This window comes from Podarcis bocagei (assembly GCF_964188305.1).
Source record: "Podarcis bocagei genome assembly, chromosome: 12".
Lineage (NCBI taxonomy): Eukaryota > Metazoa > Chordata > Lepidosauria > Squamata > Lacertidae > Podarcis > Podarcis bocagei.
The window spans coordinates 36894251-36920415 of NC_138137.1; the positions used below are offsets into that span (position 1 = coordinate 36894251).

The window sequence follows — 26165 nt, forward strand, 5'->3', positions numbered from 1 at the left end:
ATTATTATTATTATTATTATTATACATTTAAAGCAGTATTATACCATTTTAAACAGTCATGGTTTCCCCAAAAGAATCCTGGGAGCTGAAGTTCTTTAAGGGTGCTGAGAGTTGTTAGGAGATGCTTATTCCCTTCACAGAACTACAATTCCCAGAGTTCCCTGGGAAGAGATATTGATTGTTAAACCACTGTGAGAGTTGTACTTCCATGAAAAGAACAAGGATCACCTAACAGTTCTCAGCACCCTTGCGGTCAAGCAGGGATGCAAAGATACACTGTACAGTCTGAAAGCTGTTCAGGACAAGAAGCTAGGTCCAGGTAAGCAGCTTTAAAGGACTAGTTGGAATTCTGTTTCCCATTGATCGCTGCTAAGTTGGCAGCTGCAATGCCACCCTCTGACCACCTGCAGTGGGTGGAGCTATAGCGCATCAAAGAACAGCTTCCTTCTTCAGACAAACTGCCACAATGGCACAGATCACAAGGCACCCACATCCTGCTGCTAGGGCCTGCCGTTTAGGATCTCTGAGTGCCTTATGACATTCATTTATGGTGCACTTACCTTGTTGGGGTGTCTGGCATTGAGGTCCAGTCCAACTGCTTGTACATTCACAAGAGTAGCCATTCACCGCATCGGTGCAACTTCCTCCGTGCTGGCAAGGATTGCTGGAGCACTCGTCAATGTTTTCTGTACAGTTGGCACCTGTCCAGCCAGGATGACACTCACAGATGTAGCCAGAGACTGTGGTCTGCAGACGTAAAACCAAACAAAAGAGAAACCAAACATATATGAGTCTACTACTACCATAACCTAGAAGCAGTTTCAAGGTACTTCAGACCATGTTGAACAAGTTTTGTATGCAAGGTTGATATATGCTTAATAATAATAATTTTTGCGTCCCATCTTTCCTTCTTCAGGAGCCCAGGTTGACATGCAGCAATCAGAATATATAAAAACCATCATTGAAATACAGTGGTGCCTCGCAAGACGAAATTAATCCGTTCCGCGAGTCTCTTTGTCTTGCGGTTTTTTCGTCTTGCGAAGAACGGCTATTAGCGGCTTAGCGGCTATTAACGGCTTAATGGCTTAGCGGCTTAGTGGCTTTAAGAAAAAGGAAACAAACTCGCAAGAACTCGCAAGATGTTTCGTCTTGCGAAGCAAGCCCATAGGGAAATTCGTCTTGCGTAACGACTCAAAAAATGGAAAACTCTTTCGTCTAGCGAGTTTTTCGTCTTGTGAGGCATTTGTCTCTTGGGGCACCACTGTAATAACTAAAGCCTGTGCAAATTCTACTCAGATTTGGCTTTTGGGACACCACTGCAAATAATGTAATATTCAGCAAAAGCCAGATCCATGCTGAATTTAGACCAGTGGTTCCCAACCTTTCAACCTGGGCAAAATTTTATATACTGTATATTCGGAGAAATTCACACTGAGCTGCAGATAAACCTTCACATGAGGACTTTTTTTAAAAAAGTAAATCAATTTACAATTCCCACCCTTATAATAAATTGCCATTTTAATGCACATTTCTCCTAAAATATCATTTTTGTTAATGTACACATTTTTGCAGGCATTTAAAAACATAACATGCATTTTGTGTGTTATTTTCAAATGATATTAATAAATAATAATAATAATAATAATAATAATAATAATAATAATAATAATATCACATGCATTCCTATGCAAACTTTTCCCCAATATATTCATTTTTGGTTTGCAATGATATTACAAAATTCAGAGAAGTGCAAACTTCAAAAGAGAGCCAAGTTTCAGTTCACATGTTGTTTCGAGAACTGTGAACTAGGTAAGTTCACATAGAATGAGAATGAAGTCAAATTTCTCTTCATCCTTACAGTTTAATGTAAGAATTTATAGACATCCTTTTTAGCAAAACAACAGCAAAGTCATGTGTTCTTAGATGTTATGAGCCAACACGTAACTTGATCTTCTTAAAGCTTAATATCATAATAATTCGTGACATCTAAAATCATATGCTTTTAACATAGCAATGAACACTTACAAGACACACTCCATTTAGACAAGGGTTTTGCGTTTGGCAGATAGTGCTCAGTGCAACACATCCACTGGGGCCATAGCCACTCCCAGTGTACCCAGCTGGGCAGATACAACTAGGCAAAAGGCCTGCAAAAATAAGAAGAAGAAGAAGAGGAGGAGGCAAAATAATCAAAGCTATGAATGTCACCATAATTTGATATTAATCATGTTGAACACCCCTGTTTCAAAGAACTGCTTTATCAGCAGCAAAATCTTCAAACGATCCACTGTAGTTGGTTTTTTTAAGTTGTGACTTACAAATAATTTAAGATGCAGTCCTCTGATTTAAGTCAGTTTACTTAAACTAACCTGGTTTGAAACCCATACGCTCAAGAGAAATGGCAATGCCTGTAACCAACAACGATTTAGGCAACAGAGTAAAATAAAAGCCCTATTTTTAAACAACAACAACAACAACCTTGATGTAGGCAATATTTTCTGGCTGTTTAGTCAAGCAAAAGCTGTTATCGGGATTAAGTGCGTAGTGATGTTTGGGGAAAATCCATTTCAATTATTAGGCTAAATATAATGGCTTGTTTACTCAATCCTTTTTTACAGGGATTAGCCCCAGTTAAAAATCTGATTCAATTACAAAGCATTGAAATTCCTGATGTGCAGGATCAGAGTGTCTGTGCTTGTTATTTTACTGTAGTATTGGGGGAGTTCAGAGGGCATCATAGCCCTGCCCCCTACATGTTGGTGAAGCCCCCAGTGCCCGGCATCCGTGCCAGGGAGAGGAGGAAGGAGTCAGAAGATTGAAGTGGGAAGCTGACAGGCACTCAGTTCCCTGTAGTGATTGGTCCCTTAACCTGAGAGGGGTCTTCTCTCATCCAGCAGTGTGCTCATAAACAATGCATTGTGGATAGAGATTTGCATAAAATATACATGTATTAGTAGTAGCAGCAACATCAGTATTTAAATTTCTATCCCATCCTTCCAAAAGAACTCAAGGCAGTAAACACCAAAGTGGTGAAATAATACTAAAAAATAGAATAAAAAACATATTTAAGAACAATTAAAAACTTTCAAAATATTTAAAGGCATCAAGCACGTCATTATATTAGGCATTGTTTTAGATATCATCCTCATGTATAAATTATAATAAAGTTAGCTCTAGGACAGCATACTGAGAAGGCACTCTGGGGAGAGGAATGGTAGTTCTGTTTAAATTATACCCATTAATTCTCAGTTTTAAATAGAAATACCATTTGTCTCACCAGAGCCAGGAGTTCAAAGCTGCAGGATTTGTTTCCACCCTCTTGCCTTTTATCTTCACAACAAGCCTTTGAAGCAGGTTCAGCAGAAGCAGAATGGGTGTGAGAGAAAGATCACATACACACCATACTTTTAAAGCACAGGGTTTCCCCAAAAGAATCCCGGGACCTGTAGTTTTACCCCTCGCAGAGGTATAACTCCCAGAACCCTTAACAAACTACGGTTCCCACAATTATTTTGGGGGGAAACTAACGCTTTAAACTGCCTCAGCCCAGTATACCTGAAGGAGTGTCTCCACTCCCATCGTTCTGCCTAGACACTGAGGTCCAGCGCTGAGGGCCTTCTGGAGGTTCCCTCACTGTGAGAAGTGAGGTTATAGGGAACCAGGCAGAGGGACTTCTTGGTGGTGGCACCCACCCTGTGGAACGCCCTCCCACATCTGACTTTTAGAAGACATCTGAAGGCAGCCCTGTTTAGGGGAGTTTTTAATGTTTGATGTATTATTGTGTTTTTAATATTCTCTTGAGAGCTGCCCAGAGTGGCTGGGGAAACCCAGCCAGATGGGTGAAGTATAAGTAAATTATTATTATTATTATTATTATTATTATTATTATTATTATTATGGTGTGGATGTGACCAGTGACAGGCCCAAGACCACCCAATGCACCTCATGGCTGAGTGGAGATTTCAACCAGGGTCTGTTTATTGTTAACCCAGTGTTCTGTTCCACCACACTAGGGTTCATCTCCCAGCCCCATACAAAGCAGGATGAGGATGGTGGTGATTTAGCAACAGCATTACCTGATATACTGATACATGCAGCGAGTGGATGACAACCTCCGTTGTTTACTGAGCAAATATTAACCTGGGTGCACACTTTCCCATCGCCTTCATAGCCTGGTTTGAATAAAACACCAATTTTATCAAGTTGCAGTGTCATATGATAGCAAACATGTGTTTATACTGTCAAGCCGTTGAAAAGATGACAAAGAACAGTGACAAATGAAGCCAGAGGCAAATTTTTCCCCAGTTTCATCATCCAAGGAAGTCTTGTTTGGGTCTCCTTGACATTAGCACAAAGCCTGTCTATTTTAATATAGCTTATAAATCAGCAGAAAGTTGGGCAATCCAAGTCTCATGAGCTGGACGATATCATCAGCCGTTGCACTTGGTTCTGCAGCAACTTCCCTAGATCTCTGCCATGTGACGGGTTCCTGTAACAGCCCCAGATGCAATGGGGCCGGAGTGGTTGGTGCAAGCCAGATGTAAGCTGGCATCCCTATGGACCCAGGCTCTATTAAACTTTCCCAGAAACAAATCACTCGGGGGGGGGGGGGGAGAATGATAGGCTTCCTTCCCACAGACTGCCATTTTCAGTTTCTATTCCTCATTTTTTCCTGTCTTAAGTTTGGTTCTCTACATTTCCTCCTCAGTTGGCAATTTTTTAAAAAATTAAATGTCCCCCTCAAAATCCACCAGCATTTTAGTGCTAATTTATCCTAAAACACATGTGTTTGTAAGGAATTTTTGCCTAAAAGAGACATTTTTGCAAAGCGATTTCCCTTAATTGAATGCATTTTGTATGTTACTTTTCACTGACGCATGTGTGTTTATGCACACTCTACTGCAATATATGCCTTTTTGTACACATTGTTTGGCTGGAAAACTCAAGAGAACATACCAAGGGGACAGGGAATGTTGTGCTTTTTAGATTTGGAAAAAGCAGGGGGGTGTACACACCCACCCACCACACCCACACACCACAAGCTTAGCAGGTAAGAGGGAACTGGAAATGGCAGCAGAAGAGTACATGTTTCATAGCGTCACGAAACTCCAGGGTACAGAAAGAACCTTAATCGCCATTTCACCTGTCTTTGCTTGATCCTCTAGCAAAGCACTATCATCCACATTACAGTGTGTGTCACAGGCAGAAAGCAAACATGATCTGCCTTCATACCTTTTTCTGGACCGTGTGCAAACAGAATCAAAGTGTTTCACGTTTGTTGGATAGGCCAATGCATTTTTTCTCAGCAGTCCAACTGAATGCAATGGGAATTGCAGCCTAAAATGCTCTCAGGAGACTCAGAGAAGTCCACTGCTTTCAAGTAAGGAAGGAAATTCGCAGAGTTTCCTACCCAACCTAAACAGGGATAAAAGTCCTTTACAGTCTCAAAGACTGTGATCGGTTTTGCCCTGCATCACAATGGAATTTGCCTTGTAAAACCTCACAGTCTCATACTAAATGACATTATTACAACCAGGTGAAGAAAACTATGGAACCTTTCCATTCATAACGTATTTGTCTTTCTTCAGGTAGCTGAAAGATGGCAGGTTCCCAAAGAACAGGTTTGACCAATTTGCCAGATATTATTGAGTAGGTACAGCAGCATCAAGGTCTACAAAACAGCAAAGCTGAAACCGATTGAGAAATACAGAGGACGTCCATTGTTTACCTGGCGGGCAATAGCCGCAGTGGAAGGAGCCCATGGTGTTGATGCACTGAACCATTGGGGCAGTTGAACAGCCTCCATTATCTATCTCACATTCGTTAATATCTTGGCAGCTGTAGCCGTTTCCTTGCCAGCCTATGGAAACAGAAAGCTGCATGATACGGCTGGCCACTGTGATGGAGCAGATGGGCCTCTGGCCTGATCCAGGAGGACTCTTTTTATTTCCTTACTCACCTGATGGACAAGGACCACAGGAGTAAGAGCCTGGCATGTTTTGGCACTGCACAGGAGGATCCAGAGAGCAGGGCGGTTTAGGGAGGCTACACTCATCGATGTCAGCAGTGCAGGCAGGACTCCCTGGCGGCGCCATCCAGCCAGCATCACAGATGCAGCTGTACTTGGGCTGCCAAGTTAAAACAGGGCAATCATGAACATGCCTCAAGAGGAACTGCTCCTAATAAACCTTTTGAACTATTGCTAATTTCAAGCCAGGCTTGCAGCCGTGCGGTGATTTGCCTTTACAGAGCCCCATTTCAATTATGGTCTGTGTTCTTTCCCCAAGCTTGCTCTCCTCTACTAGCAGCAGAGGCTTAATGTGCTCCAGTAAAAGGGAACCTGTAATTTAATCATAATAAGCCAGAGAATGACCAGTAATCATGAAATCAGCCTAAATATAATTAAATTCAGTGAGCACAACCTGCTAGCGTATCATAAGACTGATACAAACATAACCATCTGCAAATAAACTTGGCTGCTCTGTCTTTGGAATACTGTGGGTTGTTATGCTTTGGGGGAAATTCACAAACAAAGGTTATTCATTCACTGGCAAAATGCATTTAAAGCTAGTATAGTCTGAACCAGAGAAATTCAGACTCCAAGAGAAGGGCCAATGGTGCCAGCAGGATTTTCTGGCCCCAGTACTCTGTGGATGTGGCTTTCCAACCCACTTGAAAAAAGGCCACAGATTTGCATCAAATTTGCATGTTTTGCATTATATGCTGATTTGTGGACTCTCTTGCAGGTGCACTAAAGGACCCAATAATAAATCAGTGGCCAAACACATAATAAAATGCCTGGCAGGCAGAATGTAAACAGCGGAAGTTTTTGCCATAATTGCATTTCCATAAAGAACTTAATTCGTTCTGGAGGTGAGTTCTTAACCAAAAACTGTTCTTAACCTGAGGTACCACTTTAGCCAATGGGGCCTCCGACTGCTGCCGCACCACTGCCACACGATTTCTGTTCTCATCCTGAAGCAAAGTTCTTAACCCGAGGTACTATTTCTGGGTTAGCCGAGTCTGTAACCTGAAGCGTCTGTAACCTGAAGCGTCTGTAACCTGTGGTAGCACTGTACTAGAAAAGGCTTAACCTATTGAATTTTTGCCTCCCACGTAGCTGCTAAAAGCACAAGGATGCTGCTTTTACACAATGCCTACATGAAACCAAAGCTTAAGTTTCAATCCTAAACCCACTTACCTGGGAGTAATCTCCATTAAACACAAAAGACTTACTTCTGAGTAGACATACATGCCACTGAACTGCAGTTTAACTATAGAGTGAATTCTTAGTGGTCCTTGGCTCCTGCCCATGCTTTTTGTAATGTTTTCACATTTTGCATTTGCTATTTGGGGATGGGGGCAGTTCTTTAACTCTCACTTGTACTTATTATGTAGTAGTATGTGCAGAAAATTGTCTCTGGGGACTGTGTGATCTCAAACAAACCCACCCTAGGAAAGATGCATACTGGTTGCTAGGGAAAAGGAAGGGCAAACTGCAGATATTCCAAGAACTAGAAAATAAAACAGAAAAGTGCACTAAAGGGGAACAGAAAGCAGCAGTATTTTAGGACCCCAGGAATTCCTGTTGCCTGATGTCCAAACACCTGCCGCAGCTCTAACTCATTGGATAAAAAAGTGGGAGCAGCCAGGCTTGTTCATCTCACAGAAATTGTTCAAGAGGCTACATAACTTTCTTTCTAGGAGGGCTAGATCAGCTCTCTTTGCTTACCTGACCAGGTTGCTCCCTGTTTCCATCAACACAGAGCCCATGCCCACAGAGAGCTGGAGATCTCCCTTGGCAGTCATCAAAATGTGACACGCAGTGAGGTCCATAAGTTTCTGGTGTACAGGTGCAGCTTTCAGAGGAAGAATGAAATAACATTGCAATACCCTTCCACATGTCTAAAGTCTGTCCTTAATCTGTCAAACATTAACCAGTTTCATGCTTTGAGTTATGATGTCTTAATTTCTACACTTATATCTGATCTGCAGCATCTCCTGCAAGTTCCAAAGACCTCAGGAGCCCATTCCACAGTAACAGTGTGGCAGCCTCTCTTCTGGAAAAGAGCTTTCCTGTTGAGATATGACAGGTGCCCTCTGGAAACAAATGAAGACATTCCAACAGGTGATCCCAACAAGATAAATGGGCCTCTACCATGGGTGCCTTTTTTTAAAAAAAATAAAAAATACATCTGCTAATTTTTGTGTTGATTTAGAAAAGTTTTTAGCTGTTTTGTGGTATATTGCCTTGAGATGTGTGTGTAGAATGCAAGAATTAACAGTAAGAATGTCATGCTTTTTTTAAGTGAAGGAATTTATGAGTCATCAGAGTATTCTACGTGAGTTCCTTGACTTGCATCAAAGTTTTTCTCTACTTTGTAACATCTAGTTAACTTGGTTAGTGTTTGGATCTAGAGCCTGCCTTGCTTCCATTAACCTGAAGCCATTCCCTCCCATTTCCACTGTTTCAACTGTAAGTGGCATTCCTTTTGTAGCCAGAAAAAAACACCCCCCACACACACACTTTAGACGGAGCTATCAGCAGGTCTGGGGTGACTCCAAGGTATGCAGAAGCACAAAAATTCTTTAGGGGGAAAGACCTAAGGGGAGAAGCTCCTCAAAATAGTCCAATGAGGACTGTGCATACTCAATGCCTACAGAATGCTGGTGGTTGGGATGGAAAACTGAGAGGGGAAGATAGAAAAGAATGACTGGAATCCTGAACAGCAGCAACCCTCAATGCAACATTTGGTTGCAGGTCCCACATGTCATAGAGAGAGAAAATTAAAAACTAGACAGGCAATCAGGGGATGAGCTATCTCAAGAAACATCATGCAATTCTGCTTGGTTGCTAAACAACAACCCCACCTGTCTCCTTCTTGGTTAGTTGACTTTAACAATAACAACAGAACTAACCCTTAAGCTACACAGAGAATGATCTCTGCTGTTGCACTCCCAACAAACTGCAAACAGGCAAAACACTGTGCCAAACTGAATAAGAGTAAAACAGCTGTAATCTCCTCCCTGGCCTGGGAGCCAGTACCATCACATGTTTGCACTAAGACATGATTTGGCTTAGCGTTCCATGCAAACAAGGTCGCTATATAAAGCAAATGAAGCTTTTTAACTATACATTCATGGTTACATTTCATTGTACATGTAACTGTATATGCACAGATCCCCGTTTCACTGGTAGCCAGAAGTCCAGATTATTAACTTTTCAGAGTGCTCCACGTTCCATTAGATGGTTGACTTGATACATTAAAAGCAAGCAAAGCTAGGTTACTGAGCACAGCCTCCAGTGAAGTGGTACTGATTAACTCAGATTTCAAAGCTTTAATGCTTGACTAACCCCTACCCAACTGTAATAAAGCAATGGTTTGTCTTTTAACAGATTGTTGATTTCAGACAGTGGGACTTATTTCCTAGAAAAACGTGTTTGGAATCAGAGCGTTAGACTCTGTAAGCATAAAGCATCTTCCAGCCTGCTGCCAATCTGGGGAAGATAAAACAAATTGCCCGGTTTAGAAGAAAAAGAACATTTGGTTGGCAGTTCACAAAAGTGACCACAAGTCTCAGTGATTAGTCACGCAGACTTCAAAACTCCAAGTCCTGCACTGAGAGAACTCCCTGAGGTGGTATAAAATGATATTATATTTTATCTATTTGAATAAGATATTAATTTATTACTACCGTCATGCTGTCCAGATCAAAGCTTTAGAAACCAGAATGTTCAAAAAGATCAGTTCCATAACAATCTCAACAGAGCAATGAATGAAGGAATTGTTGGTCACTGTTTTCCATTTCTGGTCATTAGTTTTTTTCTGAAACATTGCTTTGAATTGAAATGTGACCCTGTTAAGAAAATGTCAGATAGAAAGCAAGAATAACATTTTCTTAACTAGGACGGTGAGCTCTTTGATATCATCCCTATGGTACTTTTTGGTGGACAAAACATTTTAAGAGTGTCTCCACCCCCATCATTCTGCCCGGACACTGAAGTCCAGCACTGAGGGCCTCTTGGCGGTTCCCTCACTGTGAGAAGCGAAGTTACAGGGAACCAGGCAAAGGGCCTTCTTGGTTTGTGGTGCCCGCCCTGTGGAACACCCTCCCACCAGATGTCAAGGAAAAAACAACTTCCAGTCTTTCAGAAGACATCTGAAGGCAGTCCTGCTTAAGGAAGCTTTTAATTTCTGAAGGACTATTGCATTTTAAGCGACATGAGTGGCGCTGTGGGTAAAACCTCAGCGCCTAGGACTTGCCGATCGCATGGTCGGCGGTTCGAATCCCCGCGGCGGGGTGAGCTCCCGTCTTTCGGTCCCAGCTCCTGCCCACCTAGCAGTTCGAAAGCACCCTTAAGTGCAAGTAGATAAATAGGGACCACTTTCTAGTGGGAAGGTAAATGGCGTTTCCGTGTGCTGTGCTGGTGCCGGCTCGCCAGAGCAGCTTCGTCACGCTGGCCACGTGACCTGGAAGTGTCTGCGGACAGTGCTGGCCCCCAGCCTCTTAAGCGAGATGGGCGCGCAACCCCAGAGTCGGTCACGACTGGCCCGTACGGGCAGGGGTACCTTTACCTTTACCTTTTATTGTATTTTAATATTTTGTTGGAAGCTTCCCAGAGTGGCTGGGGAAACCCAGACAGATGGGCAGGGTATAAATAATAAATGATGATGATGATGATCTCATTTATTTTCAAATAGGGCATTTCATGTGTTGAATCTGATGACTCCAGGTGAACAAATGAAGCTGACATACTAGGTAAAAGGTAAAGGTAAAAGACCTCTGGATGGTTAAGTGCTATTGTGGGGGGAAATGGGATGTTCCGGTTTTTCTGGGACACTTGGAAGTCATTCAAGTTGGTAGCCATCATTTCTCGCTGCGGAACCAAATTCCAGGATTTAACTATGTGCTATGTGAAGTGCTTTCCTTCTCTACCTACCCACCCACCCTCTCCGTCTCACACACACGGTGGAAAAGGAGTTGGTTACAGATAGGTAGCCGTGTTGGTCTGCCATAGTCAAAATAAAAAAATTCCTTCCTGTAGCACCTTAAAGACCAACTAAGTTAGTTCATGGCATAAGCTTTCGTGTGCATGCACACTTCTTCAGAAAAAAAGGAAAAGGAGGCAATTCTCAGAGGGTCTGATTGGCAAGCAAGAGAGAACTCACAGTGCCCAGAGTGAGATGGGTGACACTTCAGGAAGGTTCTTGTTTTTAATCTTTATGTGTGCACAGACAAAGAAGTGGACTAAAGAATAATCAAATCAAAATCAAATCAAGAGTTGCCCTGAACTAATTTGTGTAAAAGCTTGCAAGCTTTCCAAAGCACAAGGAATGCCAAGCAAATATTTGCAGAGGAAGGGATTTTGTGTGTGTGTGGTGTTGTTGTTGTTATTCCAAAACCAAAATGCTTTGCAGAGAACTCTGGCATGAGGTCCCATTACACTGAGAAAGCTTCGTCAGGAAATTATGGGTGTTTTTACCAGCTAGCCATTTTTTTAAGGAGCAGGAACTTAAAACAAGTCCAAGCTAGGAGGGCTGCATGAAATGTCAGCATGGGAAGGGCTAGAGGTAAAAGGGGGTGGAGCAATGAATTTAAAATGTGAACAGTAGGCTAGTTTTGCATGCACACACATACACATACACACACACCCTCCCTATCCTACTCCAGGCAAGCAATATGTATAATCAGAGTTCAAATATATATTCCAGCCAGGAAAAAACTGGTATATTTGCCCTCTTGGCTTACCATACTGGGAACTGCTGAATCAGCTCTCAGGCAGTGTGTAGTTTAGGTTTAGTTCTTCATTGCAAGCAACAACCTGCTGCATGGTTTGTTCCCTCCATAAACTGTTTTATATTGAAAATAGTTGTTATAAATTCCCTGAGTAGCCTCTTCTTTGTGATACTTTTTTAACCACTCAAGGACGGGATTGACTCCAGCTACGAAAGCTGCTGCTGCTGCTGCTGCTAAAGGTGGGCAGCAGCTGCGGGCTGTTGATATGTCTTCCCATTAATCATTGGTCCTTTCCACACTTTTTCTGTGCATTTCCTGCTCATTTTCTTAACCACGAAAGTCTGCTTTTGTTGTTTTAGAAGTGGATTTGTTGCAACAGACCGTTGTTTAATCTGCTTTTGTTGCGGAAGCCTAAATTTCCAGTATCCACTTGAATTCCTCCTGCAAATTGTGGCGATCTAGAGGCACTCTTTATTGTTGTATCTTGCATGTTCATAGCACTCAGCAAAACTATAATGGACATCCTCCTAAGGACATTAGCAGGAGTTACTTACCTGTAACTACCCGGGGTATTTACACATGTTGCCCCATTCTGGCAACCTAGAGGTGTCCCAGCATAAATCTGACATTCATTAACGTCAACAGAACAGAATGGCCCCTGAAAACAGAGTGAAATCGAGCTTATTTCCCGAGTAAAACAGACACACAATGGGGTCCGCAGAGCCAGTGTGATGATATAGAATTTCAAAAGTTTGTAACGCAGCATCTGGTTGGCTTGCGGCAATACTGCCCTTCACAAACACTAAAACAAAACTCAGTTGTTCAGATGCTTGTCCATGGAAATATAGCATGCTTTTATTTAATTTAAAGCATAGGGCCATTATAGTAGAAGCATGGAGCTTCTCCTTGGGGAGTGAAATCATGCACCATTAGCCCTCCAGCTTCTGATGCCAAATATGCAAAGGAGCACATGCTCTGCTCAAGGGATTAATCTTTAGAGATCCATTTGTGTGCTGCCATAAACACAATACATCCTACTAATACAAGAGGTTCAGTTAAGCATCCACACTTGCCCCCCCCCTTCCTCTGCATGAATAAAATTTTAATTTTGGAACTTGGGAGACCCATGAATAAGATGATCAATGTTTAAATGAAAACCATTTCCACCTATGGTGCATTCCTCATCTGATAGCAACACAGCACGGAAAAAATGAAAAGGATCTCTCTCTCTCTCTCGCTCTTTCTCCCTCTCTCTGTGTGTTATTATTTCTAATAGATTTCTCCTGTCTTTGCTTTCTTTGCTTTCCTCTCTTTTCTTTTGTTCTTTTCCTTTCCTTTCCTTTTTCTGATATTTCTGACTTCATTTTTTCTAGATACTATTTTGTTGTATTGTAAAACTCTAATAAAAATTTCTGCAAAAAGAAATAAAAAGAAATAAATATTAAAAGCTATTGGACTGAGTCACGCATTAATGCTTCAGTAGGATTGTGTTATTGAAATTTTTAATGATGGGGGTTTATATTTTTATTTTGTGTAAGTGGTTTGTTTTTGTTTGTTTTACTTTGTAAAAGGCTTATTCATCCAGCAAGGCTCTTCTTCTTGTGTACTAAGCTGCTTAGCCAAAACATTGGCTCAGCTAACTCAGTACAGTGGTACCTCTGGTTAAGAACTTAATTCGTTCTGGAGGTCCGTTCTTAACCTGAAACTGTTCTTAACCCGAGGTATCGCTTTAGCTAATGGGGCATCCCGCTGCTGCTGTGCTGCCGTCACACAATTTTTGTTCTCATCCTGAAGTAAAGTTCTTAACCCGAGGTACTATTTCTGGGTTAGCGGAGTCTATAACCTGAAGTGTCTGTAACCTGAAGCATCTGTACCCCGAGGTACCACTGTACACTGACTGACACTGGTTTTCCAGGGGTTCAGATGGAGGACATTCACAGCCCTACCTGGCGATGCTAGGGATTGAATGTGAGGCCTTCTGCAGATGCTCCATCACTGAACTACAGCCCTTCCCCTAATTGATAACACCATGTTTATATTCCTACATGCTTCTGTGAGCAATGCATTGATTGGGTCCTTTGCAGGTGATGGCAGTAGCAGGGTCTGAACTTTACATATTGCATCAATTGGAAGTTGTTGAGCGACTACCTTACCTGCCAGTTGTTGGGGCAAAGACAGAAGAAGGCATCTAGCAAATCAATGCAGGTTCCAGAATTCTGGCAGGGATTGCTGCTACAGGCTTTTCTCAGGATGGTCTGGCACAAAACAAGGGCAAAAATAAACCCAGTCAGTTAGCGTTTATGACTTCATTGGCACAGTCTTTCTTAAATAACCTTCATAGTGTGTAGAGGACTTGGCTCTGTTTAGGTTCCCGCAAGCAGCCAGTTCAGAGAATAAACTTAATGGGTGCATAACAAAAGCTCTCCTTTTGCTTTGTCAATAGAAAACCTACAGTATTTCTCAGAAATAAGCATTAAAGTTTATTTATGAGGGCTGTCTGCTGACCCCAGCTGAACCCTGGAGGCCTAAATGAATTGGGCTGATTTGGGTCAATCAAGGATTCAGCCACTGGGTTGAGCCAGCCCTGGATCACCTGGTGTCAGATCAGATCTACTCAGGAGGGTAGCAAGGAGAGGGGAAGTGGAGGTCCACACAGCTATCCTGGATTGTGCCCTGCATCGGATTAGGGTGTGCACACAGCCCTGTTATCTTCATTCCATCAACACCACTTTACCTTTTGGGTTGTTGTTTTTTAAGATACATTCATGTGTAACCCAGGATTGAGCACACTTTATCTTCTTGGCGCACCACTAAGATTTCTGACTACAGAACACTTTGTCTTCTTCCATAAAAGTACTCACCTGCTCAAGGCTTTGAAGTCTGCCTTCGATATTCACAATCTACAACAGAAATATAAAGACAAACATTTGGGAATAATAGCTAGACATTCCTGGAATAACAGCTAGACATTATAATCAAGCATAATGGGCAGGCTAAGAAGAAAGGGTGGAATTTCAAAGAGGATATTTTTTCAGTACTGTTGTGTTCTCTGCACCACCACAAGCCGTGAAGAAGGTCCCTGGGCAGGGCTATCCAGATCTGGTTTCATTGGATGAGATTCATGGCACCTTTATAGCATCTGCTTTATTTGCAAGGCAGCCCATACTCCTTCAAGACAGCAAACCCATTGCCCCACATCAGAACCCCAGAGAGCTCTTGTACCCTTAAGGTGCCAAGACTGGGCTCACAGATCTTTCTCTTCCAAAAAGTTTTTCACACCCACCCACACCCCTCTTCTCCAAGCTCTGATGAAGAATCATCCCCTTCCAAGCACTCAGGAAAATGTCAGGCAAAAACATTCCTCTTTACCCAGGCCTATGTCTATTTAATAATCTATGGCCTGTGAAAGTGTGTTGGGGGGACGACTGCTATTATTATGATTCTTTTACTATTAGGCTGTCTGTCTGTCTGCTTTTTACTATGCTTTTATAATGTTCTTCTTGTTGATGTTTTGTGTTTCTTTCTTTTTTTATAAATTTTGATTTGAAATTTTATTTACAACATAACATAAACCCCCCACCCCACAATACAGAAATCCACCCACATTAAATGTGAACATAACATGCAATAAGCATAACATACAACAGTACAAACAACCAAATAAAAGACTTCCTTTATCCTGTATCTGGCCTCCTTATTTACTTCTTATAAACTGTTTCCTTTACGAATAATTATTAAGATTTTTCTAACTATAATTTAAATATCCACAAATATCTCCAGCAGACATTAATCGAAACAAGTCCAGGTATGTATTTTAGGGCACTATTTTGTGAAGTATTCTCCGCATTTTCCACATGCTTTTTGAAACTCTTGCCTCTGTTAATCTAGCCAATTCAATATACTCTAACAGTTTGTCTTGCCATTCCTTTTTGGATGTTTTATGTTTCTAATGTTGTATACTGCCCTGAGATCTTTCCATAAAGGGCAGGATATAAACTGAATAAATAAGAATATAAGAAGCAGGAAATTATCAAACTAAATAGAAATTATTGTCAAATTAGAAAGAAAATACTTCCAAACATACTTCCAGTAATGTGATATGAAGTAGCTGACATTAAAGCTGAAAAGAATATTCTCCTTCAGTTTACAAAACATGGTTTCATTTTTGTTAGTCAGTAGCAATCATGAACTCCCAGTCTTTGATTCCCAAGACTGTTACACTCCATGGTTCTTTGTCATGTAACCTAAATCAGTGATTAGTGAAAGAAACTTATTTGTCTCTAGTCATTTTTTAGTCTATTTGACGAAGTTATGTAAAATGCTGTAAAAAAAATAAATACCAACAAACTCTTATATTTGCTTCTGAATAAGTTCTTAGTCTATGAAATGTTTTTCGAAGACCTACAGCCAAAGCCACTTACATCAAGAATGAATTGACCATTGAATGTTTTCAAAAACAAGCCTAAAGAGAGTGAAATGCTCTAATTCAGAATTTTATGTTTCTGCTCCTGCTATCTATATAGAGATACAGTTTTGTATATTGAATACAGAGCATTTTAAAAAAAGAAAAACATTATACAGAACTGTGCCTGTATGATCTTCTAAACTCGAAGCAAAAACTCCAGGCCACAGGATTGCGGGTTAAGCATTAAAGTACACATTTTATGTTTTCATATTTATGAAGGTTTATATATATATATACACACACACACACATACACATAGCATCTTCCAAAAACCAATACAAGTTAAGTTAACTAAAGAGCCCGAAGCTGCCAAAGTAATTCAAAAATTTGCTTAAAATGGAAAACAAAATGAAATATACTTAGATAACTACAGATCAATATCAATGCTGCAAATGAAGCTAATGATTAATCCAAAAATAGTAAGATGGGGGCCAATCCCTCTGGTCTATGTACAGAAGTTGAACAGACTGGAAGCTGAATCCTATTTTAACAGTGGTGATGGCAACGTACTCCAACCACAACAGGCTCACTTGAGGGGTGCAGGCACTGGCAGAGGAATAGGGGAGCGGTGGGAGCGGACAGCCCCAGGCAGCGCAATCCCGGTTGGGTGCCATCGTGGCTGCCCCCCGCCCGCGCTGGGCACCACGCCCCTGCGGGCGGTGTGCCATGCCCCCAGGGCGCACACCACACCCCTGCAGGCACCACGCCACACCCCCAGGATGCATGCCACGCCCCCAGGACACACACCATGCTCCCCCGGATGCGCACCAGCCATGCCCCCACCTACTATCTGCCCCCCCCCCGGTGCTGGAGCATGAAGCTCTGCCACTGGGTGAAGGACAGACCACATGGCGCGCACAGCCCAACCCACTGAATGTATGTGTGCAGACACCATGGCCTACTTTGCTTGAGAGCCAAACTTGCTTACATCCACGGTGATTGGCTGGTTTCCAACCTCCACTTCCCTGTCGGCCTTGCTTGGACTCTGAGAAAGGTATCCTTCTTAGAGCCAGACATTTGGGATGGGGTGGCACAGAAAACGTAGTTTGCCAGGGCAACTAAAAAGCCTTTTCTTCAAAAGCATAGTTGAAAAAAATAAATAAAAATAAAGGTGATTCTATGTATCTAAGTGTTAACATAATCTTTCTAGCCACGGCAGCAAATCACAGTGGTGGTGCTAATACTTCTCCCACCACCCTGTTCAAAATGCCCAGCTCAGACAGGTGCCTGTTTTTGACCAAGAAATGGTAGAGAAACCATCGGTTCTGTTGCCATCACAACAGTGAAGAATATGGGTGGTGGTCAACTAAGTCTTAGTCAGAGTTGACCTATTTAAATTAATGAAGATAACTTAGATAACATGTTCATTAATTTCAGAGGGTCTCTTCTATGTAAAACTTAGCTGAAAACTATCTTACACTTCTTCTTTTTTTAAGAAAAAAGGAAGAGGGGGGTCAGAGGAGAAGGAGCAGCAAGGGAAGAGGGGAACTGGGGCGCAACTGCCACAGAGGTATTGGTGGTGCATTTGGGGAGGGGGTCAGCTGCACAGAGGCATCAGCAGCACTCTGCTGATGATCCCCTGATGTCTAGCACCAGTCCTGAACGGACAAGAAAGCATCAGTTTACAGCGATGACTCAGCACAATAGTGAAGATGTTTCTTTCTTCACTTATTCCATCATTATTGTCAGGGAACTGACATCGGAGCTAGAGGCAGAGGGAAGGCTCTCAAATGATGCTGGAGAAGGGCCCAGCAGGGAGAAATGCAGCTCCGCAGATGGGGAAGCAAATCAGCGCAACACCAGGGATATAGAGGGGCTGATGGGGGAATCGGCGAGAGGGCTCCAGGACTCTTCACTGGACACCAGCGGGGAGAGCACAGGTCCTCCGCTACCCACGCCCACCCTGCGCAGAAGACTTCCGCGCAGAGAGAGTAGGAGGAGACTGGGTGTCAAACAACTTTTATGTTGGAAAAGATTTAAGAAACGCCCACTGACGGATTCTGCTAGCGACTGAGGCAGCCACGAAGTGAAGGGCTGCCCAGACTGAAAGGTTTAGCAAGGCAACAAAGCCTGGAGAGGCGGCAACTTACGCACGAGCAACCCATACACATTACAATTATCTTAATCGTTATGCTTTGCCTTTGATGCTTCATGGACAGGGATGACTGAAGAGATTTTCCTGCCTGTTCCTCTCTTTCCCCTACTAGGGCTGCCACTTTAATAATCTTGTTGCACCAGTCAGACACCTAGTTCCAAAATTTACTGTTTGCACAGTCCCCTCTGAAGGAGATCAATTCATCCTGCTGCGCTGCAGGGACCACCTCCCTGTGTGTATTATTATTATTATTATTATTATTATTATTATTATTATTATTATTAAAGGCACAAGACAGTAGAAACTGAACAGCTGCAGTGGTCCTTAATTTCAACAGGAAAAGGTTAAGCAACTTTCTCCCATTAAAATCAGCAGGATTTACAATAGCTTTAGTGCAGAATTATGCACCACCTGAACAAAGCATGTCATGGGATTTTACATTTGGATCTGCACTGTCAACTTCCATCTGTCTAGCTAAAACTTGTGATTTGCCTGGAAAGCAAGCAAATTTCAGTGCTGGGTATATGATTAATAATGATATAAGAAACGGGGGTTTTATTTTCAAATTCAACCAGCTCTGGTAACTCTTTGCTAGAAGTTCTTTTTAATGAAAACAACACTCCAAACTAGGCTTGCATGAGTGATTGTGGCTTGGTAAACAACTTGGTAGGTTGGTAAACACCATGGAGCTGGAGAAAAAAATCCATAGAGATAGGATTTGGTCCAGTACCCAGTGAAATCAGTATATGTCTCTTTACAGAACAAACAAATACAATGATTTTTGAAAATATGTATTGTGAGCACTGTCCATGTGGTTTAAAGTGCAGAATTCTCAACTAGGATAGGAAACTTTATTACAGTTATATCCCACTATTTCCTCCAAGAATTTTGAAACAGTATAGATGGCTTCCTCACTGCCCCATTTCATCCTCACAATAATCCTGTAAGGTAAGTTGGGCTGAAAAATAGGAATGAGCCCAAGGTTGTGCAATGAACTTCATGGCTGAGTGGAAATTTGGAAAGGTCATTTCCTGACATTCCAACTACTACATCACTCTTATGGCAAAATACTGACTTTTTTTCTTCACGTGGTGAGGAGCTGAAAATTTGTGTACAAATTTATAGAAAACAAGACTTACCTTAGAATGAAGCTGTGTGATCTGACTGGAAATATTTTGAGGGATACCAGCGGTTCTTTTCAGTTCCAGAATCTCATCTTTATTCTTTCTGATCTAAATTTTAAAAGAAATTGACAGTGCTTTAAAGTGCAGGGAATGTACTCAGGTTTCAGAGATGTTGTGAGAAATCCACAAGGGAGATAAATACAGGACACTGTTGGATGCTGGAGGAGGGGAGGCCTACAAGGCACCATCCAACTGCCTTAGGGACTCCACTCCAGATTTGTCCTTAGCCTTTTCTTCTCCCGAAGATATCCTGCAAGGCAGTGGAGGTTTAAGACCAGACTTTTCCTTCTCCTAGATGGGCTACTGCCCCAGGTTGACAAGCCCCATCTGCCCCTCACTTCCCTCTACAAGACATGTTGAAACCGCCTTCTTGACTGTTGGACCCACTATTGGTCTCGCCTGCCCAACCCACCCAACCCGCATCTTCACATGCAGGGGACGTCCCTAACTCCCTGAGGGTTTGAGACCCTTTGGCTACTCTCACCTGGTTCAGCTGGCAAGTCGAAGCTATCTCCCAGGGTGTGACCATTGTCACATGCTTCTAGGAGCCACAGGTGAGAGCTGAGTGCAGGGTAGGAACCAAAGGTAGACCAACTACCGCAGAAGGAGCATGATGTGTCCCCCACCAGAAGTACTACCCCTCCCCTAATACCCTATGCATCCCATAGAAGCAGTGTATAAATTTTGGCATATAAAAAGTAAATACATACATTACTTTCTGCTTGGTAGCTCACCTGCTCTTCCCCTTTTACACCGCTAGGGGGTGGGGGCAAGTAAGGGAATAAGAGCAACAATGAGGTTGAGGGGTTCTCACAAAATGGGGGTGAAAGGGCGATGGCACCAATTCTAGCTTTGCATGTCAATTGTACACATATAAAAGCCCACCCTGTGATCAAAAGGTCTTACAAGGCCACAGTATATTTCTGTTCTTGTTGCCACATGCTAACCCTGACATCACTTCTATTATATGATGTTGTTATTATAAAGTTCATTTAGATAAGGCATAAATTATATACTATAAAAGCTTATCTTTTAATTTTTATATAAACTCTCGATTTATGGCCCTGTCATCAGCCACAATCATCTCCAGCAGCGATTAAGTGCAGTAAAAAATAAATAAAAATAAATTCTTTAGACAAATGGGAGAAGATCAGAATAAGATAGAAGCAGGAGTAGATGCTGGATTCGTGGGCTTGAATGCTTTGAAGAGCTCTGAACCCACTTAGTTTGGAAGAAGCCATGTGACTATAGCACTTGATTTTTCCTGGTACCGTTGGTTCAATGAAAAGGGGGAAACCAAGGATACCATGAAGAGAGGCTGACATGAGCTAAAGAACTCCAGAAGCACTCATGGCCTGGACTGTCCCCATAGCAATGAAAAGACCTCATATCACAACTGTGTTTTCCACATGGCCCAATTACTTTTGCAGAAAGGCATGCACTGTGTGGGGTAGTCGAGTCCAGAGCTGGATTGATTGAAGCGGTCTAACTCACAACAGACGGAAGTGTTCCATCAACATTGTCAACACAACAGTGAAAGAAAATTGCACTATCTGCCAATTAGCTACCAAAGTATAAAGTACTTATACAGCTTAGAACCAGGATACCCCAAAGAGTGCCTCACCCCTTAGATACTTAATCACTGTGCTGATAGCTCAGTGGGTTAGATCGTGGTGCTGATAATGCCAGGATTGCAGGTTTGATCCCTGTATGGGATGGCTGCATAGCCCTTCATTGCAGGGGGTTGGACTAGATGATCTTCAGGATCCCTTCCATCTCTATGATTCTGTGATAGCATTTTATTGGGAGGTCTCTTCCATATGAAATAGGAATCAGGCACTTTGGAATTCCCTCCCGTTCCATATCTGACAGGTACCACCTCTGTTGTCATTTTGGCGACTATCCAATACCTTCCTTTTTCAACAAGCCGTTTAAGTGGAGGCAATCTGCGGTACAGACTTTTATCCCAGTGTCTATCAGTATTAGCTCTGAAATTATTGTAATATATCATTTCATTGTTGATGCTTTGATTGCTATTCATTTGGGATGTTTTATGGGAAGTGATTCATAAATTAAGTTAATTAATGAAATAAACAAATACAGTTGATGCCTGAAATTATGGTGTCGCTAGGCACCAGTGTATACTCAAATCGTTTTGGCTGACATCCCCTCCCCTTCCTCTGTGCCAAATTATTGCCTGTAAGCTCCTCAGGACAGGGACCTATCTTGTGAAGCTCTATGCGCCCTGATGGCTCTGTGTAACTCAATACAGTGGTTAAGTACTCAATAACTCGGGTTAAGTAAATTCGTTCCAGAAGTCCGTTCTTAACCTGAAACTGTTCTTAACCTGAAGCACCACTTTAGCTAATGGGGCCTCCTGCTGCCACTGCGCCACCAGAGCACGATTTCTGTTCTCATCCTGAAGCAAAGTTCTTAACCTGAAGCAGCATTTCTGGGTTAGTGGAGTCTGTAACCTGAAGCATATGTAACCTGAGGTACCACTGTACTGATTGACTATAACTCTTTGCATCCAAAAGCCATTTGAAGGACACCAATGAACCAAATAAAACCACACAAAAGATTACCTGGATCAAAGTCTCCACAAGGTCTTCTTCGTTAACTTTTATTCTGCCCTGTGATCCGGTTCTGAATTCAATATTTTTGGCAGAGCCAGTATGGAACACTAAATGGCCCCTTTCAGATGACAAGCGAGGCCTGGTGTATTGAAAAGGAAGAAGATTGCACATGGTGTTAAATTTACCAGAGATATAATGAAGCTGATTGATCTATGCTCTGTCTGAGCTAGCCAGGTTGCAGGTTAACACTCCAAGAATGATACTTACTGATCCTGATTGATGCCCCTTTTTGCTCTCTTTTTCTCAGTAGATTCAGATCCATAGTTGAATCCAGAAATAATCAGGAATGTCACCAAAGCCCACCGAAGAGAGCCTGGATTCAACATTCCTCGCCGCAAGTCTTCCTGGACTGTGCAGTTGGTTAAAGTGAAATCTGCACTATCTTCAAGGATTAACCCAGTGTCAGGTGTACTTTGCCCTGACAGGACTCTTTGCATATTCACAGAGATGCTTATTCAGCTCTTTTCCCCTTCTGACCCATCCATAACTTAGTTAAGAGAGAAAAGGGAGATTTCATTTGCCAGTAGTGACAATATGCCTGGTGAGTAGGTTTGAAAGAGCAGTTCCTGGGACCAGTGGCGTAGCGTGGGTTGTCAGCACCCAGGGCAAGGCAAGTAATTTGCGCCCCCTAACCCGGTAGGGGCAGAGAGCTGCGAGTGCGAGCGCGCCTCCCCCATGTTGCGCCCGGTGCGGCCGGCCCCCCCTGCACCCCCCACGCTACGCCACTGCCTGGGACATGTCAACAGGTACTTCTTACTGGGCAATGCTTCTCTGTCTTCCAAGACTTCTCCCTGGACTGGTAATCTTGGTGCGTGCATCCTGGTGGTGCCATGTAACTGTATTTTGGTTTTACCCGCCTTGAACCCTTTCCATAGCCCCAGCAATAATGGAAACACGGCTGGAGATTCAGCTATGTTCACAATATAAAATCGCAATATAAAAAACAGAAAATACATAATAAATACAGTGGTAACTCGGGTTAAGTACTTAATTCGTTCTGGAGGTCCGTTCTTAACCTGAAACTGTACTTAACCTGAAGCACCATTTTAGCTAATGGGGCCTCCCGCTACCGCTGCTGCACGATTTCTGTTCTCATCCTGGAGCAAAGTTCTTAACCCGAGGTAATATTTCTGGGTTAGAGGAGTCTGTAACCTGAAGCGTCTGTAACCTGAAGCGTATGTAACCCGAGGTACCACTGTAAAAAAACAACAAAGGCTGCCCAATGATCCACACCTTCCACAACATGTTTTAAAAGTGCATCAATCAAAGGCCTGAGAGGAACATTTTTGCCTGGCACCTATAGGTGTATACCTCCCTGAGGAGGGCATTCCACAAATGGGGAGCCACGCATTCTCATGTTGCTACCCTCCGGATCTCTTGTGGAGGAGGCACATGAAGAAGGGACTCAGAAGATGATCTCAGAACCAGGCTGGTTCATACGGGGATATGTGATCCTTGAGGTATTACGGTCCTGAGATGTTTAAGACTTTATGGGTCAAAACCAGCACTTTGATTTGGGCATGTTGATATCCCCACCACAGTAGATGACTCATCTCACTCAGTTTGTTCATGTTGGCTCAGCCTCTCCTAACTCAGCCCTCCCCCTTTAAACTCACAATGATCCCACTTGCAATGATAATTAATAGCAACTGCCCATAATTCCAAGATGCTGTGATGGTGCATTTGATCCTGTCTGAGAACATTTCCATCTCTTTTAGATATTTCCCCTTGTTCTTTGCTACAAAGTTATTAACTAGTAAACACTGTTCATTCACAGAAGTGGGCATGTCTGCCAAATCCACAGCTTTTAAGGGTGAAACAAAGGTCACCAATTGGTGCAACCAATGCTTTATCTGTGTATCTGCACGCCCTTATTATCTGTCCTGTTTGCCATTTCTATGCATATTAGACTCTGAATTCTGTGACTAAATCACTGTTTGTCGACGAATGCGCCCAGGAGGGTATGCTACACCTTGCCAGAGACAGAAGAGGCTATCTTTATTGATTCAGGACTTATAAACCTAGAAACCACAAGAGCACTTAAGAGGTTTCATATATCGGGGCAGCAAGATATATTGAACAACTAATGGGTTTTGATTTTAAACAAACTTACACAGGAAATTGAGCTGCATTTGATATTGAGAGTCTCCTGCAGGGTGGAAAAAAATATTACATTAGGATAAGTATAGTGAAAGCAGAAAAAGAAAGTATATCTGACCATAATTAATTGCCAAATACTTCAGTTTTTAAAAATGATACATGGAGACACAATGCAATTCAAGCCTTTAGCCAAATCTGTTAGATGAAGGCTCAGCTCTTATATCTAATTTAGGAACAAACTAAGATGAATTATAGGAATAAAAGGTGACAGGATAAAAGTACATAAAATTATGCCTGGTATGAAGAAAGTGAAACACTTTTCACCTTCTCTCACAACACTAGAACTCTGTGGTTTTTTAAAATGTTTTTATAGTGGTACTAAGTAATTGCAGCTGGTTATGACTTTTCTTACAAAATAGTTTGTTTATTTAAAGCATTGACACCTCAACATTCTGCTTAAGTGCAGAAACGTGCAGATGGCTTGACATAAAAATGTGAATTGTTCCTTAACAGAATGTAGAAATTTATTTGTCACTAACAAATGTAGGTTATAGTGCCTACAAATTAAAACATAGTATTAATTTTGAGTAATGCTCTGTATTTCCACAACTGTCTTACGACAGTCGTGTAAACTAAGAGAGATTTATTCTTCCAACAAACATTTTGTAAGGGATGTTAATCATTTGGAGTTACCCATAAAGTTCATTTAGATAAGGCATAAATTATATACTACAAAAACTTATCTTTTAATTTTTATATAAACTCTCGATTTATGGCCCTGTAATCAGCCACAATCATCTCCAGCAGCTATTGTTATTTAGTCGTGTCCAACTCTTCGTGACCCCATGGACCAGAGCACGCCAGGCACTTCTGTCTTCCACTGCATCCCGCAGTTTGATCAAACTCATGCTGGAAGCTTCAAGAACACTGTCCAACCATCTCGTCCTCTGTCGTCCCCTTCTCCTTGTGCCCTCCATCTTTCCCAACATCAGGTTCTTTTCCAGGGAGTCTTCTTTTCTCATGAGGTGGCCAAAGTATTGGAGTCTCAGCTTCAGGATCTGTCCTTCCAGTGAGCACTCAGGGCTGATTTCCTTCAGAATGGAGAGGTTTGATCTTCTTGCAGTCCATGGGACTCTCAAGAGTCTCCTCCAGCACCATAATTCAAAAGCATCAATTATTTGGCGATCAGCTTTCTTTATGGTCCAGCTCTCACTTCCGTACATCACTACTGGGAAAACCATAGCTTTAACTATACGGACCTTTATTGGCAAGGTGATGTCTCTTCTTTTTAAGATGCTATTAAGTGCAGTAAAAATTGGTTATTTGACTTCATATGTCCTGCAGTGCAGTCCTCTACTCAGAAGTACGGAACATCAATTGGACTTCCTTCTGATTTGACATGTATAACATGCACTGTATCCAGTTCCTTCACTTGGAATGGACCTTAAACTTCTGTGGCCAACGTCTCTCTGTTTTGGAATTCCTGATGTCTAATACCCAATGCACATGACCTCTACAGGACCTGATCCATAAAAAATAGAAATCCAGCATGTACTACAATTAGGCCCACAACGCTTCTTGATATTGATTTTACCAACTGTCCAGCAGTAAAATTTGCAACACTGAAAAGTGGCTCTTCAGAGTGTTCCCATTTAGGGAACAACTTGTCTTGCTTTGGCCTCTCACGGTTGCTTGGCAAAGGATATGTTTGCCTAGTTTGGAGTAATTTTTCTCCGCTTTTTATCCATGCTCAGTGACCTGCAGAGAAACTAGACTCAAGTGGCTCAAGTCCTAAATGCTATGCTCTGAAGCATCCCTTGTTTGTGAGTGGAAAAGTGAAGTAATCCTCTCTCGAGCCTGCTTGTCAGCCAATCATTCCTGCACCTCACTTCCCTACTCTCTTGTCTTATGTTCAGGAGCAGAAAAATCTTCTGACTAATCTGATG

The 26165-nt window shown here is 42.2% G+C and overlaps 1 protein-coding gene across 1 annotated transcript in view; it reads right to left on the reverse strand.

Annotated features, from left to right (window-relative positions):
- CUBN (cubilin) overlaps nt 1-22556 on the reverse strand; it is a gene marked incomplete at its 5' end in the record, with an annotated part of 135617 nt that extends 113061 nt beyond the window's left edge. The window contains 12 exons of the mRNA XM_081163387.1: nt 561-747; nt 2026-2147; nt 4077-4172; nt 5729-5860; nt 5960-6128; nt 7733-7859; nt 12294-12397; nt 13893-13994; nt 14601-14639; nt 19439-19531; nt 22069-22198; nt 22327-22556. Coding sequence (XP_081019513.1) covers nt 561-747; nt 2026-2147; nt 4077-4172; nt 5729-5860; nt 5960-6128; nt 7733-7859; nt 12294-12397; nt 13893-13994; nt 14601-14639; nt 19439-19531; nt 22069-22198; nt 22327-22556 — 1531 coding nt within the window. The remainder of the gene's footprint in view (nt 1-560; nt 748-2025; nt 2148-4076; nt 4173-5728; nt 5861-5959; nt 6129-7732; nt 7860-12293; nt 12398-13892; nt 13995-14600; nt 14640-19438; nt 19532-22068; nt 22199-22326) is intronic.
- Nucleotides 22557-26165: the final 3609 nt, after the last annotated feature.